At 45.6% G+C, this 20,599-nt stretch overlaps 1 protein-coding gene across 6 annotated transcripts; it reads left to right on the top strand.

Annotated features, from left to right (window-relative positions):
• The first annotated feature begins 21 nt into the window (after positions 1-21).
• ESCO2 (establishment of sister chromatid cohesion N-acetyltransferase 2) lies at positions 22-20,309 on the top strand. 6 transcript variants are annotated; one of them, XM_080388294.1, is made up of 12 exons: positions 22-785; positions 1,464-1,576; positions 2,562-2,630; positions 4,012-5,017; positions 8,277-8,367; positions 11,733-11,793; positions 15,193-15,322; positions 16,882-17,013; positions 17,298-17,387; positions 18,047-18,190; positions 18,605-18,786; positions 19,859-20,309. In XM_080388294.1, exons 1-12 carry the CDS (start codon positions 276-278, stop codon positions 19,995-19,997), a joined length of 2,667 nt encoding a protein of 888 aa, XP_080244420.1. In that variant the 5' UTR covers positions 22-275; the 3' UTR covers positions 19,998-20,309. The 6 variants fall into 6 exon arrangements, with proteins under 6 accessions (XP_080244420.1, XP_080244425.1, XP_080244424.1 ...); XM_080388298.1 differs by lacking the exon at positions 22-785 and adding an exon at positions 846-964 and having other exon boundaries at positions 1,464-1,566; XM_080388296.1 differs by lacking the exon at positions 22-785 and adding an exon at positions 924-940 and having other exon boundaries at positions 1,464-1,566.
• The last annotated feature ends 290 nt before the right edge of the window (positions 20,310-20,599 follow it).

Here is a 20,599-nt window from a genome sequence, read left to right as displayed (position 1 = left end):
ACTGCGCATGCGCAGAGCGCCCGGGAGGTGACGTCACAGCGAGGCTTGCGCATGCGCCTTACGCCGCGGGCCTACGCGCCGCGCATGCGCAGCACTGCCTGCGGGGCGCGTGTGCGCATGCGCAACGCTCCTTCCGCGCTGTGGTTGGAGGGGGGAGCAGTGGGCGGGGGGTGGCTGCGAGCGCATTTTATGCTATCTTGTTAATTTCATTTTTTATATAAATTGTGCTCGCAGTGTGCCGGGGCGGCAACAGGAGGCGCTCAGCGGGGGCTTCCATGGAGCTGTCGCCGCCCTGTGGCCCCTCAGGCTGCTGCGGCCTCGCCGAGGAGGGTCGCCGCCGGCGATTACCGAGGCTCCGTATGGACGGCAAAGCATCGGGAAGCGGTATCCCTCGCCGCAGAGGGAGCAAGGGGGTGCCACCCAGTGGAAGAAGAACCTCCCTTGGCTTTATGAATGATTTTTGGCTTTATTGCCGTGGCTGCCGCCTGCCTTCCCCTCCTCACAGCAGGACCCCGGTGGCCCGTGTAAAAGCAGAAGCAGTGCTGGGCACCCGGGAACTGCCCCTTGGCCTTTGCCCCGCCCCTTGTCGTAGGCCCTCCCGCGCCCCCGCCCCACGGCCTACAACTCCCATCAGCCCCCGCGCGGAGGCGGTGCTGTGCTCGCGGGGCACGCTGAGAGCTGGAGTCTCTCTTGGGGAGTGTGGCGAGCTCTACTGTCTGATTGGCTGGAAAGAGGGTGGGGCGGGTGCCAAGCGGCGCGCCGCAGTTAAGGCCAATGGCGATGAAGTGGGTGTGAGTGACGAAATGCTCGGCCAATAGAAGGGGGAGAGCGGGCGGGCGGGAGAAGGTGCGCGGGTTCGAAGGCGCGGGAGTGTTGGCGCGGTGTGGTGCTGGGGGAGCGCGGCCGGGAAGGAGGTCGAGTGCTTGCGGGGGATCTGGTGGTGAGGGTCTGGTGCCGTGTCGAGGTGCAGGGCTTGTGTTTACGGAGAACGGGGGTGTGGGTGTCAGGGCCTGGGGCGGTTCTGGGGCACCTCTCTGGGCTGAGGGGGGAGCCGCTGGGCCCAGGGCCTGGTGTGGGGTTGGGGGCGGGCGGTGAGGTCTGCAGGGCCCTGGGCTGGGGCTTTGGTGCGGCGCTGATGTGCACCAGGCCCCACATACTGGTGTAGGTGGGGTGGGGGACCGGGGTGATAGCGGGGGAAGTGTCGGGCCAGACCTTGGTGCTGGGTCAGGTGCGGGGAGGAAGCTTCTGGGGGGTGTGGAGTGCTTCGGTTAGGTCCTGGGTTGTGGGGGGAGAGGCGTGGGGTGCTGGGATGAAGGTCTGATGCAATACCGAGGTGAGGGGCTGGTGGGAACTGTCTTAGGAACATTTTGGGAAGGGGTGTGGGTGACTGCGGCTGGCAGCAGAGCGCTGCTCTGCAGGGAGCTGCGTGGGATCCTCAGGTTAATGGGATTAAATCCTTACAGGGAACTGTAAGGATTGCTCACTGCTATGCGTGTGCCTTGACTCTCCTGCCAGCACTGTGTCCTTGTCGTCTTCCTTTCACCTGCACCTGCTATCTTATCCCACGTACCTGCTGGTTTGTTACCATTGCCCCGTGTTTCTACAGCATTAACTGCTCTCTCTTGAAGTTCCCCTCTGCCAGCACCACTCTGTGTTGAGATCATACAACTACTCCTGCAGCTACACAGCTCCTGGCTCAATCCTCTGCCACCACTCATGTCCTTGGTCTTCCTTGGCTTGACAACAGTATGTCATGTCCAGGCTGTCATCAGTCACCGCTTCCCCAATATCAGCAGTGTGTTAACGCAGGCGGGTTAGGAGGAGCTTCCCTCTGCTGGTAGATGATTGAATAAATTATTCTTTCTGGCATTCTAGCAGTTTATGAACGTTTACATTAGTTGTCTTGGATACAGGATATTTGTTTATTCTGGGGTTTCAGTTGTGAAATGTCATGTAATAGAAAAGTTAATACTGGATGGTAATTATCTCCAACTGGAAGAGATGGAGCAAACAGTGTCAAGTGTTAAACTGGTTTAAATGGCTGCTGTGTTAATGAAGGCTAAAAAAGTGTGATTTATGGTATGTGACAAGATGGAAGGTGGGAGAGAAACTCTAAAAGCCTGTTGGGTAAAGAGCTGTCTCAGCTGGAAGGTAAACGCCAACATGAAATCCTCATGGGAGTAAACTATGAATATAGGCAGGAGCAAGCAAGTTTCTAGGAACCATGTCTGTGGGTCTGGAATGAGATTTGCAAGAGACAAAGTAAAACACGTTTCTGAATTATCCAACTTCATCTTAGATGAGGGACTTGAGGATGCATTTTTCCATGATGACAGAACTGGACTTGACCTGGAATATCCTTTCTGTGTGTGCTTGTTCTACAGCTTATGCTCAACCGAATCACAGCCCTGTGTTGTTCTAGTCTCTGTCATGCCCAAACTGCTTCCATTCAGTGTTTTCTTCCCAGTCATCCACCTTCTCTTCCTTCTTTACTAAGTTTAGGGGGTTTTGTTTTTTACTGGAAATCCTGTTTCAAGCTATTTAAAAATGTGTTCTTGTAGGCACTCGGGTGAAAACATGGCAGGTGTTACCCCGCAGAAAAGGAGACGTAGTTCTACTGATACCGATGGGTATGTTAACTTCTCATAGATTTTGCTTTCCAAATAAAAGCAGCTGATTGCTGCACATAGAATAAAATAGACGTTTAAAATCCTTGAGAGCTTTTAATATAGACTGCAAAAATATTAAGATGATTCTGAGACACAGCATCAGCCCATGGTTATTATTCAGTGACTTAACATCTTGAGAGGTTTTATCTAATACGTATGGAAACCAAAGCTAAAAAAACCTAAACGCTAATTGTTTACAAATTTAAGAAATAAACTCCCTCGTGTTTGCATTTCTTTGTGGTAAAGCCTCAGCCTTTCCCATTTGAAAATACTTGGATAAAAAATACTGAGGTCTGCACAAATTATCTGAAAGTCTTCCAGTGTTAATAGCAAAATAGTTCCTTTGTTACATATGCCTAAAAAAAATTACAGATTTTTTTTTCTTTCCCCCAAAATCCAGTGGGGGAGAAGGCACTAGCCATGAACAAACCCCCAAGATTTAAACTCAAAAGAATACTTTGTATCTTATTCTTTTCTAACTGTACCAGCGGAACAGATTTTTCTCGTGCTTTTCCTGAACATTGCCCACAAAAATACTTCTGGAAGGGGGAGAAGAGTGAAGTCTGATCGCTGAGATGGAAAGACAGATTCCTGAGATAAGGTGTAAATACTCACTGAGGAAACGCCCTGCATTGCTATGTGCCAGATAGTTAACCAGCAATGGCTGAACTTGTCCTTTGTCTAAATGCATCCTCTCCCCCTGGGCAGTGGGTTCAGAGGCTATTAGTGATTTGCTGTCAATGTTTGAGATTCTGAAATGGCTGTCACAGTGAGATTTCAGTGCGTCCCTTTCAGAAACTGGTATAAAATATTGTGAGACAGCCCCCTGAGCTTTATCAGTCTTGCATACAAGGGCAGGGGATGCACAAGCTTTTTCAGAGGCACAGATCTGAGTTGACAGGTTTGGTCTGAAACAAAATAAGCTTTTTTTTCTGCCCCCCCCCCCCCCCCCCCTTTAATCATGAATAAGCGCTGGTCCTGTTGGCAGCATTCCAGAAAGTAGAATGAGTGTCGTTCCCAGGTGCTTTAACAAGTTCAGGCAAGAAAATAATTTGCTGGTTAGAAAAAAATACTTGGAGAATGGCCTTTTGATTTTTGCATATTATATTTTGATATTTGTGGTTTTTACAGGGCATATACCAGTACAGGCAACAAGGCTGAGTGGAAAATCAAGTATTAAGTAAAACAATAATTGAAAAGCTTGTATATTATATTTTAATATTTGTATTTGTTACGGCTTATTCCAGTACAGGCAACAAGGCTGAGTGAAAATTAAGTAAAACAGTAATTGAAAAACTTTCGATAGTATGTATGATATTGTGCTCTGTAATTCTTTTTGCAGTTCATCCTTAGCCTTTGAGACTCCTGTGAAAAAAATGATGATAGGCTTTGCAGGAGGTCTGTCTCCACGAAAAAAATCAAGAAATAAATTGTTTGCTTCTCAAATAAAATGGTCACCTAGCTCCAGCGATGAGATGAAGGAAAATGACGCTGTGTTAGTGAAGCCGGTGCTGTCAAGGAGGCTGGATATTTCACCCCTTCAGGCAGCCAGCGATCCCACAGCCACGCAGAGGGAGCCCTTGAGGAAATTATCCCCAAAAAACACTTCCTTGTGCAAGCCCTTTGTGCCTGCAGCGTCTTTTTACAGCAAGAACAAGCGATACCTTACTCCTCTTGAGAGAAAACAACTGAATGAGAACCACTTTTTGGGTGAGAGGAACAGGGATGAAAATCTCCCAGCTGCCAGCAGGACTGAAAAGACAAACAAGAACTCAAGCAGGAATAAAAGTGCAAAGCCAACTAAGCACACAACAAACTCCAAGCATGGCAGAACTGTCCCCAAAGTACTTAAGAAGGCAAAGAGAGAGGTACCAGTGGGAAAACCCAGTGTGGAGAAAAAGAATGTCAGTTGCCTAATTAAAAAGAAGATGGATTCACCCTTCAGAGTCCTAAGCATGACAGTTAAACCAGCCCTGAAACTCCAGTTGGGAGCAGCGTTCTTCTCTGCCAGGAAGAAATCACACTCTAAAAAACCACTTGTAGACACTAAGCCTCTTCACGGTCTCCCCAAATCTCTGCAAGAAAATGATCAGCCCAGGCCACCGACAACTGCAAAATCTATTTCAGTTGATGGAAACAAAATTCTTGAGGCGGGCAGTATATTAAGAACTATTTCTGTGCCTCAGAAGAAGGAAAATAAAACCAGGGAGGACTTTACAAGCTGTGTAGATCGAGAGAGAGGTTCGGCATGCAAAGGAACAGCATCTCCGCAGAAAAGCGGAAGCACCTCTGGTCTGTTTTGTGCTTCTGAGTCTGCAGCTGCAGGAGACAGCAACGCAGAGAACATGGTGAGTAGCAGTGTTGTCAGGACCCACATAGGCATTCATGTGATACACAAGAGCTTGCTGAGCTGGAGGTAACACATGCTCTGGTTATTTGCACACAGGGTGTTTATTATAGATAAAGTAGTGGATTTTGCCTAGGAGAACTTTCACAGATTTATTCCTGCCTTATGAAGGCATTGAAGTGTGGTAAACTTTCAGGCAGTTCTTGTCATCATCCCTGTCTGTCACTAGCTCTCAGCTGCAGTGAAATCTTCCATTTGTGATGGATGTTTTCCCAAAAGACAATAATCTGTATCTTTGTTCTTTTCTGTGATAAAGGGCAAAGCTGAAAAATAAGTTTTTAAGCATCTTTTTACCTCCCCCCCTTTCTTGTTTTAATAAATGTAGCAAATGCCAAGTTTGAACTTGGTGAGTTTTATGGGAGGTCATGAGACCGTATCCTGAGTGTTCTCTCTGGATAGCTCTCTGTCTGCAAAATGCTACCTGTTCAGAGCTGGAGGAAGGAGGCGTTTCTCAAGAGCTCTGCTGCTGTGCTCCTTGAAGCCAGTTTTGTTTTTCCCTAGCCACGTGCTTTTCAGCCAGTGAAGTAATCGGACAGAGAGAGCAAAATTGTTTCTCCAGTGTCTTTATTTAGAGATTTCTCCTGGGTCACAAGATGTTGCTTGCTGGTACAGCCTGTGCTGTAATTCGAGTGGCACTAGCAGGTTTTGATCTGTTCTGGGATTATCTTTTTAGGGATTATTTTCTCAGCAGGAGCAACCTGTGCTAGTTCTGCAGCTCCCTTCTCCAAGGAAGCAAGGTTTAGCCCCAGTTGCTCATGTTTTAACAAACAAACAACAAGTTTTCTGAGCTGGTCTGTTTGAACTGTAACTTTTTTGTATATCGCCAAAGAGATAAGAGTAATTTTTATCTGTTGCCAGCTTAGCAGTGAATACTTCTGGTGACAGGGAAGTGTTGGGTTTGGTGTTGCTTGGTTTGGTTTGGTTTTTTTTTAAAACATCCATTTGATTCTTGTACAAATATGTTTAGCAGTGCTGGAATAGTTAAACTTTGCAATGAGTCCTGCTTATTGCCAACCAGTAAATGCTTGCCAGACCTCGCTTTTAATGTTATGATTTGCTAGAGAATTGTTTAGCTTGGGATGTGGATTTTGGTTTCCAATGTAGTGCTTAGGTGTCGAAGATAAAGGTGGCAATGGAATGAGTGCAGTGTTAAAGTACAAATTTGGAACAGGCTTGCAAGCTATTTCATTACATTTTAATGTTGTATTTTGCTGTGGCATTCTGGTTCTAAAATGTAGGAAAAGCCACTGGAATAGTACCACAGTATTTAATACCAAGCATCAAAAGGAAGCAGTTAACAAGATGGGAAGCTGTTTTTATATGGCTAATGCATTCTGTGTTCCTGGGTTGGTTCAACAAAAGACAGTTTATTGCCTCCTTTGTTCACCTGCACTGTTTTAGTATCTCTGACATTCCTGACTCAATTGTCAAAGTTTTTACAATGTAGCATTAATAAAAACACAAACGTTAGCTTGTGCAATCTAATCTTGCACGTGCAGTAAAAAAAAAAAAAAAGAAAAAAAGCATTTGATTCTGCTGTGATGGCAGGGTTTTGTGTTGGCAAACTATTTCTGAGAGGTTAACCATAAGCACAGAGTGTTTGAAAAGGGAACTTAGTGACTTTGTTACTGCAAACTGATTACAGGTCAGGTTCTGTGTTGATCTAGTCTCAGATTCTGCCACAGCCAATTGCCTTACCTGGTGACTTACTAGGGTTCCTGATGAGGTGGGAAATAATGCACTGTCATGTACAAAAAGAGCAGTTCAAGGCAAAAATCAGTTTGGCAAAATTTCATTTTTATAGAACATGTGTGAGAGGCTTCCAGAAGCTGTGAAGATGCCTAGTTGTAGACAGGGAATGAAGCAGAGTCTGAGAAATGCAAAGGTCAAGAAATGATACAAACCTTTACAGCTGAGATTTGCTTAAAAACAAAAGAAACCCCCCCCACATCCCACAATAAAACAAAAGCAGGGGCATGTGTAGGTGTTCAGGTGCTGAGAGACAAAACCCATGATCATTGTTGTATGCTGAATTTGGTCTCACAGCAGTCAAAGACAGGTAGAATCACAGAATGGTTTGGGTGGGAAGGGACCTTAAGTACCACCCAGTCCCACCCCCCCGCCACAGGCAGGGCCCCCTCCCCCCAGCCCAGGCTGCCCCCAGCCCCGTCCAGCCTGGCCTTGAGCCCTGCCAGGGATGGGGCACCCACAGCTGCTCTGGGCAGCCTGGGCCAGCGCCTCGCCGCCCTCACAGGGAAGAATTTCTTCCTCATCTCTCATCTCCATCTCCCCTCTCTCATGTAAAGCCATTCCCCCGTGTGCCATCGCCACCTGCCCTTGCCCAAAGCCCCTCCCCAGCTTTCTTGCCGGCCCCTTTAGGCACTGGCAGGTGCTCTAAGGTCTCCCCGCAGCCTTCTCCTCCCCAGGCTGAGCCACCCCAGCTCTCCCAGCCTGTCCCCACAGCAGAGCTGCTCCAGCCCCTGAGCATCTCCCTGGCCTCCTCTGGCCCCGCTCCAGCAGCTCCGTGTCTCTCCTGTGCTGGGGACCCCAGAGCCGGACGCAGCGCTGCAGGGGGGTCTCACCAGAGCGGAGCAGAGGGGCAGAGCCCCCTCACTGACCTGCTGGCCGCGCTGCTCTGCCTGCAGCCCAGGGTACAGTTGGCTTTCTGAGCTGTGAGCGCACATTGCTGGGTCACGTTGTGCTTCTCATCCACCAACACCCCCAAGCCCTTCTCCTCAGGGCTGCTCTCAGCCCATTCCCTGCCCAGTCTGTATTTCTGCTTTTGATCTCCCCAACCCAAGTGCAGGACGTTGCACTCAACCTTGCTGAACTTCACGAGGTTTGCACAGGCCCACCTCTCAGCTTGTCAAGGTCCCTCTAGAAGAGGGTAGGTGAGGAATAAGGTAGATGAGAAATGTCGGTGGTACTCCTTAAGGCTGCAAGGAACTTGCAGGAAATCATTTTTTCCTCAGTGCTGGGGTGCAATGTTTTCAGCAACTTTTTCAAACTCGGCATTCAGGTGTAACTTTAATAACGGTGAGACAGGTAGTCTGCTAAGACTGCATTCTGTTACCGGAAAATACAGCTGTCAGTAACACTTCATGATGTCAGTTAGGCTTTATGTGATTCTGTAGCTGCTGTCTGAGAAGTTAATCAATGGAGAGTTTTATTTTTTCCCTAAAAATTGTCTTAATTTATAGGATGTTGGTGATACCAGTTCTTCTGCAAGCTGGGAGTCAGATGATTGCATTATTTTTTCAAGCCAATCTCCACGTAAGGTGAATAAACAAGGTAAGTTGGATTATATACATCTTGGTCTATTGATTCTGTTTCTCTAGGAAAATGAGGCAGAAGAGACTTCAAAAATCTCTTAGGCTATCTGCTTTTCCCCAGCAGGATCAACTCTGCTGAATTCTCAGGTTGTCCTATATTTTAGTGTTTAAATAACCTGGACAGTAATGATGGAGAGTCTGCTGTCTCCCTGATTAAACTCTTTCAGTGTTAAGCAGCCTGTAAACTGTTTATTATCCTGATGTCTAACCTATCTTTACTCTTCCCTTTACTACGTAGCCCATTCCCAGTAAGATTTCAGAACTCAATGTATTTGAAACCTTTTTTTTTTTTTTTTTTTTTCATTCTTTTCTCCCTGGACTGTTACCCTGATCCTTCCAGCTTTCATTTTTAAATCATGATTTTTAAGCATCTGACTTTTTTATTTACTTGTTTTCTTCAGACTGAGCCATGTCTTTCCTGGTGTGGTACTCCCAAATAGATTTCCACTTGGAGCCTTATGAGCATTAATTAGCAGGAAGGGAGTAATTCATATATTTCACATGCAGTGAATGGAGACATTTCCACAGGAAACTTGTTTGTGAGATGCCTTTGGTTTGAGGTTGACCATAACCCAAGTGCTTTGCATGCAGCTGCTGCCCAGAGGGTTAATCCTGATCTCTTACTTTGCCCTGGCTTGTTGTTTAGTGATTCCCCTTATCCTTATTTTGGCGTAGTTGTTTCTGACTGTTTTCAATCCAAGAATGCTTTTTAAATTAAATTCTTAAATGCCCCTATGTGCTGGCTATTATCTACAAGGTTATAAGCATATATTACTGCCTACTCCTGATGGTCACCAAGGGAACTCCACGCTATACTTTTTTGTTTCCGCAGTGAATTATTAACAGTAATTATTTGAATATGAACTCCCCCCCTGCCAAATTTGCCCCTTTTCTTATGGTTGGTTTACAGAGACCATATTTCCCTACTAATGCAAATGAATTTTCAGAAGTTATATTTTAATTCTAAGACACTTACTATTTTTCCTCTTGGGAATAGCAAGTGATTATAAAAAGAAAATATGTTGCTTAAATATTATTTTATTAAGGCAAAATAATGTGTTGGCCTCTACCTGCTGTCTCATCTTCCAAGTATGCACTGACATGTGCCAGTATGTTTGCAGAAGTTGAGGTCATGTTATTTTATCCTAATTTCCTGGTTTCTCTATTTTTCCCTTTTAAAATAGGCAGCATTCACTATTCCAGCCTCAGCAGCCCTGGGTTAATTCCGTTCTTGCTAGCCTGAAAAGGTCTAATTTATCCAAGTGTGCTGTCAACATCTTTCCCCAGCTGTGGAAGTTCATATCTCCTTTGTGTCTGAACTGTGCTAACACTCTCATCACAGCTAATTCTTTTATTGATGACTGAAATAAAAAGGCACTAAATGTTTTGTCATCTGGCTTTAGTGTTTCCTCCCCTTTTGGTAGACTCTCTTCTAGGTTTTCCTCTTGCTGTTACAGGATGCTTTCCTGGTATTGTGGCTGTCCCAGGTAAAGTTCATTTTGCAGTTTGGTATTTCTGCTTTCAGTCCTTCGTGTTGCTGCTCTGCTCTCCCCTGGTTTCTATTCTCTTTGTGATTCCTTGAGTTTCCAGTGAGAGAAAAAATCATGATTTAGCTGTATTTCTCACTTACGCCACTTCTTTCTGGCACATCTGGTCTTAATCAGTTTCTTGAAGAAATTGCCAGCACTTCTCAGCTTTTTTTTTTTCTCTCCCCTCCCTTTGGTTTTGTTTCACATGGGAACTTATTTATCTGCTCTTGGATCGTAGTGAAGCCTGTGTTATTGAAGGTCACCATTTCTCCATGCCTCCTCTTGTTCTGAGGAGCGGCATGCTCTGTGCTGCCAGCCGCTTTGCTTTCTGCTACCTCCACGTCTATAAAAAAGACGCCTCTTACTGTGCTTTCCACCTGTTTATAAAACTGTTGCCATCGCATTCCTAAAGATCACCTGATATATTTGCCTGCTGGGGCCTTTCCTGAGAAGTGTCCTGGTTCTCTAACATCCTGCATTTCTAGGAGGCTGTAGGCTTTTTATTGTTTATTAGTCTCTTCTTCATGAACCCTCATGATCTTTTCCATGCTGATAACTAACAAGACACTTTTTTTATTGTGTCCTGTTCCCTAGAAACAGCTGGTTCATATTCAAGGTATGTTTTTTGGAGGCTGTTAGGGCCACTTTTCTGCTTATGTACTTGACAGTGTTTCTGTAATTCTTAAGGGGTCTCTATCTGTGAATGCAGCCAAAATATGAGAGCATAAAGCAGTCTAGTACTTAAACTTTTTAGACCTGAGGGGAAAGTGTATTCCTAACTAATTTTATTTACCAAAGCCTTGCTAAATTAGCCTAAAACTTGCAGCTTGTGTGCTGTAACCTAGTGCTGAGCCCATCAGTTCCCAACTTCTCTATCACAGCACCACAGAGTGGTCAGGGTCAGAGGGGACCCCTGGGACCACCCAGCCCACCCTGCTCAAGCAGGCTCTCCTACAGCAGCTGCGCAGGATCACATCCAGGCAGGCTCTGAACGTCCCCAGAGAAGGAGACTGCACAGCCTCTCTGGGCAGCCTGTCCCCGTGCTCCGTTACCCTCAAGGGAAAGAAGTTTTTCCTGCTCTCCCCACGGAGCTCCCTGTGCTGCAGTTTGTGCCCGTTGCCCCTTGTCCTGTCGCTGGGCACCGCTGACAAGAGCCCGGCCCTGGCCCCCTGACACGTGGCCCTTAAGGTACCTGTGTGCATCGCTCAGGTCCCCTCTCAATCTTCTTTTCCCTTTCTACCTTCTCTTGCTGTTAGAAAAAACCCTTTGCCTTGAGACTGCCACTGCTATACCCATCAAACTGACCATCACCTCTGTAAAGCCATGGGTCTCTGGCAGGCTCCGCTTTCTGTAATGCCCTGTAGGATGAAACTCTGGTATCGATGTAGTAGTTTTATACTTTAGGTTGAAGAAACTATTTCACGCTGCGTTAGCCAAAACAATGGAAAATCGAGAAACCCCTGCTTGATTAACATGCTTAATTAATAGCCAAGGAAACACTAAACTACTGCAGCAGAAATTTCTGCTTGTGAGAGGAGAAAGCACCAGACAGCCTGATCAACGTCACTTAAATGCATTGAAGGTAGTCATGGCTGGATACCACCCATGGACGTACCTTTTATATCCTGCATCAACAGCTTCCCAGTGCTCTTATAAGTCTTGTCTGTATAGATCATTTGCACTGTTGTGTGTCATTTTGAAGTCCCATTGGTGTTTGAATTTCTGTTTCCATGTATCGACATGTTCTGCAACTAAAAAGGATTCTAAGCCTCATAACTTCACTCCTTTTTTCCAGCATCTCCTTCAAATGCTGTTGTCTACCCCATATTCAGTGCACCCCCTGCCAGCAAGAAAAGGTAGGTTGATCTATGCTAATTCTCTCAAAAGAATGATCAGAAGTGTCATATCTGCAGAATTTGTTTTTAATTATACTAATTTTTAATAAATATCTTAGCTTTCTCCTAGCCTTTGTAAGGTCTGGGAGTGGGAGCGTGATTTGGGTTTGTTTGTGGTTGTTTTTTTCTTTTAAAGAAAAGATGCAAGATTAAATTGGTGTTGATTTAGGGGGATTCTAGCCTGTAAATAAGGTAATACACATTTGCCTGCGGTCCATAGTACATTTTCCATGTGAATCTGTACATGTTATTGAGCCATTTTTTTTAAATTATTTTTACTGAAAGGGAAATCATAGTTTTCTCTTGGCTTAGGGGACTGTTTCAGGATATATTCATCGCCAAGAATGGCACAGCCTTGCTGGTGTTTGGGCCCCATGGCAGGGGGGGTGTGTGTGTGTATTTATTTTTACTACTTCTTTGTGTTCTGTATCTCCATATTTATACTGTCTATAATGAGCAGTAACTTTCAGTTTTATGTACTGGCTGTTAATCAGGGACCTGCACTTCCCAGTAGCCTGAGACCCTCAAACACTGCTAACTATGAACTTGAGTTGATACCAGAGTTGTAAAAACAAATTTTTTTTACTCATTGTAGAGTTAGATTAGATATGAGGAAGAAATTCTTCCCTGTGAGGGCGGTGAGGTGCTGGCCCAGGCTGCCCAGAGCAGCTGTGGGTGACCCATCCCTGGCAGTGCTCAAGGCCAGGCTGGACGGGGCTGGGGGCAGCCTGGGCTGGGGGGAGGGGTCCCTGCCTGTGGCAGGGGGCTGGGACTGGGTGGTCTGTCTTTAAGGTCCCTTCCAGTCCAAAACATTTTGTGGTTCTATGAATTTGGCAAGTTCAGTGGCACAGTTTAATGTTGCTGGCTCTACAGTGAGCAGGGGGCATTGCTGTCCCTCACTAGAATCTGATCAGTAGCGTGGCTGTCTGCGTATCCCTCTGTCTGTCATGCCGTGGAGCAAGCAGAATGCATGCTCGTGAGGTTGAGTCCACCTATATTGCCAACCGATACGGCAGCGATGGCTCTGGAATGGGCGTTATTGCCATGTTCGAAGCAGTTCTGTGTTGCAAGCAACCTTTTAAGCTAAGTTAGCGTACATCAGCTACAGTGTATGAAAATTCGACTCTGTGCTTAGTTAACCGAGCCAGTTGAATTGCCCAGTTACTTGTTGAGTAATGCTGGAAATGTTTGACAGGGCAGATCACTAACTCGCTTAGGCCAGTGTGTGGCTCTTGCAGGAACTGGCAGCTTCTCTGTCACGCTCAACCTCCTTTAAAATTAAACCTACAGTATGAATTTTTAAACTGTTGGAATGACTCGCTCTTGGGGAAGGCTCTGACATTAAAACTACAGAGCTAAAGATTTCAGAAGGCTTGTTTAACAGCCTTGTGCTGGTATTGTAGAACACTCGTGTTCTTTAAATGTAGTGTCAAACTGATCTCTCTCTGCCGTGAGGTTCATTGCTTTTCCATAGTAACCCTTCCTGTGATAGCTTTTATAAGTGTAACAGTGCCCTGGCTAACACTGACCAATTATCTTCAATGTTAGCACTCCGAGAAGTATGTGTGCTATGCAGAAATCCCCTGTAGTGCAAAGATGGGTAACTGCACTGCTACACCTACAAAGGTGTGTTTTGTATTGCACTTTTTTTTTTTTAATTTGATAAATTTTAGTACAGCAGTGCTAGATAGCAGCGTGCTCAGAAGTTTTGATCTAGATGCCAAAGACAAGACAAAAGTTGTAATAAAAATAGGTGAAAAGGATTAATGGAAGCACCTGTTTCTCTTCCATTTCTCCATGCTCACCTGAGTGGGTATTTTGTAAGTCTGCTGGGCAATGTTTGATATTTACTGTGATGGAAATGAAGCACAAGCACTTGGGCATTGGTACTAGATGATCTTTAAGGTCCTTTCCAACCCAAACCAGTCTATGATTCTACGTGAAGTTTGCATTTTGATTCCGTAAACAGCATGATATTGCTAAATTACTTGCAGGCACTGGTGCCCTTTACTCACAAGGTGTAATTGTATTGCCCGGTGTCTGATTGACTAGGTTATTTCTTCAATTAATTTGCTGTTGTACTCATAGACCTCTAGGGGGAAAAGGCTTATTTTCCTACACAAGAAGCAGAGTTACTAATCCTTCTCCCATATTGAATCCACTTGATACATTTTGTTAACAATAAAAGCATTCTGAGCAGAGTTTATTGTGAACATAAAAATCCTCCATTTAAAGTTGCTCCTAAGAGAGCCAAAATAAACTTGTTGCGCTACTGTACTCTTCTGCAACAGAAGTGTTGAAAGAGAGATCCGATTGCAATATTTGCTTTGCTTCCTCATGTGGCTTTTCAAATACCTTCCGTGGTGCAAGTGGAACCCTGGAATATGTGGAAATCCTGGTGTTTGTGATTAACTGAAAATCAGTCTTGGATTTGCAGTTGTCTCCTGGGAAGCTGATGAGCACAAGCTTTTCCTACATGAAGTCTCTGCTTTGGAAATTCTTCTTAGTATCCAAATCTATAAAATTGTTTGATGTATCTCTAAATTAATTCCATGTTGAGGTTCACTGCATAACAGTTACAATTTCCTACTTTAAGATTAAGAAATGCCACCTTATGTAGAGAAGTCTAAAGGTAAATTAGAAAAACTGTGCGATTATTAACACCCCTAATAATGTGTTTCCTTGTAGTTGAAGCCCACATAAACTTCAAAATTCATGTAAAGCCTCCATGTGTGGATTTGAATATGAAAAATTTCTCTTGGCCTTGCTTCGGTCTGCTCCCCTCTTTGTGCAGCTGTCCTTTTTTGCTCAGCAGAGGAAAGCTTAGCCCTGGCACCAAGGGCTTTTCTTGATGCTGCCAATGCACTGGTTTGAAGGGGTGTGGGCATGAGGGGCTGGGACTTGTGGTGGTGAAGCAGTGACTGGCAGGGAGAGCATCTTGAGACCCCATGGGTAGATGGATTGTGGATTTGAGACCAAGCAACCGTGTGTTTTGGCCAAAATCTTGTCACTAATTCTTGTACACCTTGATCAAATCCTAGACGAAATGCTTTGTAGGTTATTGGAGTTCAGTTTTTCATTTCCTTCCTTGAGGGGAGACTGGAAAATAGGATGGCTGTGGGAGAGGTGCTTGATCAAGGGTTATTTAACTTCTGATGCAATTGTGGCTCTTCCTAGAGCCCCTCTACTTTCTTTCCTCCCCCAGAAAAGCTGGCACCACAGCTGTCGAGAAGCTTTGCTGTATCTGGCTTAGTTTGGGGGGTTCTGTAATAAGAGCCGCTACCCTGCCCTGGTGCCCGATGTGTAATGTTAACTTTTGCCTGCAGTGACTAATTTTCATCTCTCTCTAACGATTTTCAGGATGCAGGCTATACAGGATGAACGAACTTCTCTATTTGGGTCCAGCCCACCTGCAAAACCATCTCTCACCTCGCAGAAGAGCAAGAAGGTGAAAGAGCTCTGCAAGCACTCCAGAGATCAGATGATCATTGTAAGGTTCCCCTCTGGGTGTGCTGGGTCCTCGGGGTGGTAAGGAAAGAAGAAATAAACCTTGAGGCTAACCGATAAGTAGATTTCCTTATTTGTAAACCTCAAACCAACCACACTGCAACTACCATAACAGGACAGTGATTAACGTATTTAGGACTAGATTAGGACAGGGTAGTAGCTAGGAAATACATTGTTATGTTTTCCCTGGGACTAATGCTTTATTACATTTTAGAATTCAAAAGAGATTTATGGCACATAATATTAAAAAACCAAAAACAAAACAAAACAAAAAAACCCCAAACAAACAAACAAAAAAAACCCCAACAAACCCAAAGGGGAACTCAGCGAAGCCTGTATGGATGCTATAGGAGTGAATTTGGCTGGATAATTTTCCTTTCCCACGGCTTCCTGGCCCGCTGTGCAAGCAGAGTCAGCACAGCATTGCAACCACAGCAGCAGACGTCAGACAGGGCAGCATGGGAGCAGGAATGTGCAACAGAGCTGAGCCCAGAGCTTGCTCTTGACAAGTGAGTCCCTCTTTGGTAGCTCCATGTCTGTATTTCTGCTGTCGCCCTTTGGTGTAGAGTACCGGAGCAGGAGTAGGCCAGACGGTGTTACTGAGGCTTGAGTGTCACGTAGCCATCGCGTGTATGGGTTTCAAGAAAATACGCCCTCAGCAATGAGTAATTTTATTAGTAAACCATTTGTTCTCACTTGGTGACATGCAGACATTTTCAAGCCTGTTTCCTGAGGAAACAGGGCTTATGTGATCATTCTTCTCTGTTGATTTGCCCTTTCTAGCACCTTTTGAGTAGCTTGGGTGATTTCTGTCAAATGTGACACCTCACGGATACAGATTTTTTTTAGTGTTTTGAAAACTGCTCCCCGTGGAAGGGAGAAACTCAGCTGAGTGCCTGCACTGAGAGAGAAGCAGCAGCGTGTACTCAGCAGTCATTGCTGCCCTCAGCACGGCCGGCTGTCTCACTGCTGGGCCCACACAGGACAGACCGTGGGTGCTGTGACAGGGGGGGAAGCCCAAACTGGGATGGGGGGAAGGGAAAGCAGCTGCTGCAGTAGCAGCCAGCACAGAGAAATGAGTCCTTAACAAACCGGGTTTCATTTCAGCTCACTACTTAGAGAGCAATCTGCTGTTTGCTTGCACAACTGGCATTGAGTTCCTTCTCTTCCCTTCTCTGTGTACTGACAGAGATAAAAAATAAGGTTATTTTTAGGTAACTGATGGAAAAAAAGGTGATGCATAGTTGTCCTTTGTTTTTTTTGTCATGGTCTTTTAGGTTTTTTCCTCTGAGGATGTTGCTGATGTATTTCAACGCTCGTTCCAAACGTTGCATTCATTGTGTTCCCTGGATAATTTACGCTGTGTAGGTCCGAATATTCTGCAAATAAGCAAAAGCTTGTCCTTCTCTTCACAAGTTCAAAGGAAAACAAATACTTGAATCTTTGATGGTTGTCACTAGAACCAATTCTCAACCTCATTCTGTAAACTGAACATGGTTTTGAACAACTTCAGAGTGCTTAGCTGGCTCTGTTTCTTACTAGGACGCAGGTCAGAAGCATTTTGGTGCCGTGATTTGCAAGTCATGTGGCATGATCTACACTGCTGCTAGCCTGGAGGATGAAGCCCAGCACATCCAGCACCATGAGAGATTCCTCGAGGGACTCAGATACGTGGTAAGGAGTAAGCTCAGCTGTGGAAGCATGTGGTGCCCAGGTACAGGGCCGGGGCAGCTGCAGGCAAATGTTTTGTCATCCAGAGGGGAGGTTAAAGTGTAAGTTTAGACAGTTCCAGCGACTGTCTGCCTTCATCAGTTTGATGAATTTGACTTTATTCCTGAAAGCTGAAGCGGTTCAGATTACAGCTTCATCTGCCAGTGTCTTCACTGAATCACTTCCTCTCTCTTGCTAGACCGCTAATTTGTTGTTTGGGTTTTTTTTTTTTCCCCCCTCTGTTGCAGGGTTGGAAGAATGAAAGGGTTGTGGCAGAGTTCTGGGATGGGAAAATTGTATTGATTCTTCCAAATGACCCAAAATATGCCGTCAAGAAGGTACATGTTTGTTTATTTTGGGGTTTATGATGTAGATGAGCTTTCTGCTGGCTCAGCTCCCACAACTACCTCAGTGTGTGATCACGCATTGCTTGCCAGTGCACGGGGTGAACAGGAGAGCCGAGTGGGTTTGTGGCAGCAATCCGGGTTGCTGTGGACACCCACCCAGACACATCCTAAACCTGCTCCCTGTGCCGAAGCTCTTGTTTTACATGACCAACATAACCCAGTCAGTTCTTTCCATCCCAGTGAGAGGCAGGTGGACCCTGCAAAAGGTGTAAAGGGATGAAGACACGAGTGAAAGCCTGTACTGTAATATTATCCACAGTCAGGGGAAACGATTGTTCTGTCAGCGGGCTGTTGTGGGGTGGGGAAGCACCCTTGTTTAAAAACTGCTTCTAAAGAACCTCCATTTAAAAAAAAAAAAAATTATTATTGCCAGATTAGCTGCATGTGCAGTGATTGCCCCTGGTATGGTGGGGAGCTGCAGAGCATTTTGTGGCTGCATAATGAAGCCTGACCTTGTGAAAATACAGGATTATTTGGGGAAATGAGTCCCTTTTTCTGACAGGATTCATGCAGTCAAAGAACATGTCTGTGCGTACCCAGCGTGCCTCTTTCTGATTTTGAAATTCTGATTTCTGATTCTTTTTCCTTAGGCAGAAGATGTGCGAGAAATTGTAGATAATGAATTGGGATTTAAGCAAGTTTCTTTGGGGTGCCCGGCCAAGACTAAAACGTACTTGTTTGTGTCCAATGAGAAGATGATTGTTGGGTGCTTAGTGGCTGAATCAATCAAGCAGGTACGTGTTAATTGCGTAGGGAAGGGGTGAAATTGCGGGCTCATAACGGGTACTGTTTGCTTAAGCCTGTGTATTGGAAAGTCCAGCTTAGCACAGGAGGGAGGAAAATAAAACTACGGAAATAAAAACAAAATGAACAAAACAAAAACACAAAAAAAAAAAAAAGAAAGAAAGAAAAAAGAAATCAAGATAAAACTTGTGCTTTTGTCAGGGTGAGGTGTTGCTGGCAGGAGTTAATTGAGCTTGCACAGCTGATACCACAGCGAGCTTCCATCCGACCCTGCTCCGGGTACTGGTTTATGCGGTGGTCGGCCTTGTAAGAAAGCAGGAAAGCAAGACCAGGGGCACAGGAAGGTCCATGGCTCTGTGTCCTGTGGGGAAGGAGCATTCTGATGCCTCTGCTCATCCCTGCAGGCTTTCCGGGTGCTGTCGGAGCCGGGAGCTGTGCCGTCCCCCAGCCAGGACGCCCTGCAGCACCACCGGGCTTGGCGCTGCTCCACGGAGCCGGAGCCCTGCATCTGTGGCATCAGCAGGATCTGGGTGTTCAGCCTGAAGCGCAGGAAGGGCATCGCCAGGCACATGGTGGACGTGGTCAGGTGGGGAGCGGCAGGGTTTATCCTTGGCGGGGCGGGGAGCGATGATTGCAGCAAAAAGCCTTTGAAAGGAGCTTATGGGAAGGGATAAATTTGTATCCTTAAGCAAGTCTGGAATCCTCACTCCATAGTGGAAGGATATAGAGTGAACAGATACTTCATGTATAATTTAATACTTTAGTCATTTTTTTATTTAAAATCTGACACAAGTGTGGGCCAAGCTGTAAACCTACTGGGTATAACCAGAACACAGAGCTACGTGGGCTGGATTTTCCAAGAAAAGCTATGCTTGTTGGGAAATTATTATTAATATTTTTTCTAACGAGACAAGTTGATGGGCCCAAACACTTGAGTCTTTCCAGGCAGGAAATTCCAAGCTTTTCAAGCTCAGACCAAACTGGGAGGAAGACTTAAAAACTTCCCCTCTTCTGTTAACATGGACTACCTTGAGGCTGAGCTTGGTAGTCCTAGAGCCTGTAGTATCATCTTGGTGTCATATCTGCTCGCTATATGCGTATAAAATCCAGCTATTAAAGTATATGAGTACCTATGGATATATTTTTATATAATCATACATGATAGTATCTGGAGCTCAATATTCTGAAAATTCCTCAGCTGGTGTTTGGTCTCCTGTTCCTCTTGTGGTTGGTGTTTGATGTGCCACCTCCCTGACGCCTTCCCCATCCACACACTAGCCAGCGGGACCTGGGTGACCTGTGGGTGCCCCTGAGAGCCCTGGCACTGCTGTGGTGGGCTTCACTCCAGAGCTGCTCCAAGATATTTAACCAGAACCTCTGGGTTTCCATGTAAAACTCTGCCTGTGGGTTTCTGCCTGTATTTGGCTTTATGTTACCCTCCTTCGAATTTCAAAATGCCTCCCAGTTCCCGATTACACCAGAACCCAAGGGAGCAAACTGGCATCTCACAACGAGCTCTGGTTCAGCAGCGAAGTGACAGAAGAACAACTCCCTGCAGAGGAGGGCGGGAGGGGCAGACACCCCTGCGGTGTGTTTTAGGAGCCGAGTAAAGCCGCCAGCCGCTCACAGCATGCCGATAGCTCTGCTCTCTCTTTCAGGAGCACGTTCATGTATGGCTGCTACCTGAGCACGGATGAAATCGCCTTCTCTGACCCAACGCCGGACGGCAAGCTGTTTGCAACAAGATACTGCCAAACTCCCAACTTCCTCGTTTACAATTTTATTTTTAACAACTGATTTGACTTGGTTATTACAAGTTGGGGTTTGTTGAAATAATCTAAAGATAAGTTAGATATTTAAAATAACACGGAAGTGTTGTTACGTGGCTAAATGCTGTTTTCCTGCTGAGAGCTAGCTCTCCCTTCCCCTGGGAGGGAGCCGGGGGAGAGCGTGTCACTTTGTGTACAGAGTTGTGTTGTATTTTAGCGTATGCCATGGAGCCTTGCTTGCATTTCAGGTAGGTTTGTGTCTTCTGAAACTAAATTCTATTGCAAGTAACTTAATTTTGTTGAAAGTTAATTAATATAAAGATACCCGTTTCCTCCTTGATGTCTGGGTGTGTAATTCTGAGCTCTCAGCAGTCTGAGTACTGTCAAGGGCTTGTCTGGGGTAGGAGCCTTACTACAAGCAGTTGCTAAATTTATGCACCGAGTCTTAAACGTCTTAAAACAACTGACTCGTGGCAGGATTTCCCCTGGTACTTAAGGTCTGGAACCCTCACGGTGTTGTGCTGCGGGGGAAGCTGTCACGGGGGTTGTCTGCTCAATAAAATGTGTGAAAAGCTGCTGCTCGAGCTTGTTTCCATGTACAGAAGATGCGGGAACGCTTCCAGCGGTCTC

This window comes from Falco punctatus, assembly GCF_963210335.1.
Source record: "Falco punctatus genome assembly, chromosome: 5".
In the NCBI taxonomy this organism is placed as follows: domain Eukaryota; kingdom Metazoa; phylum Chordata; class Aves; order Falconiformes; family Falconidae; genus Falco; species Falco punctatus.
This window is presented reverse-complemented; position numbering and strand designations above follow the sequence as displayed.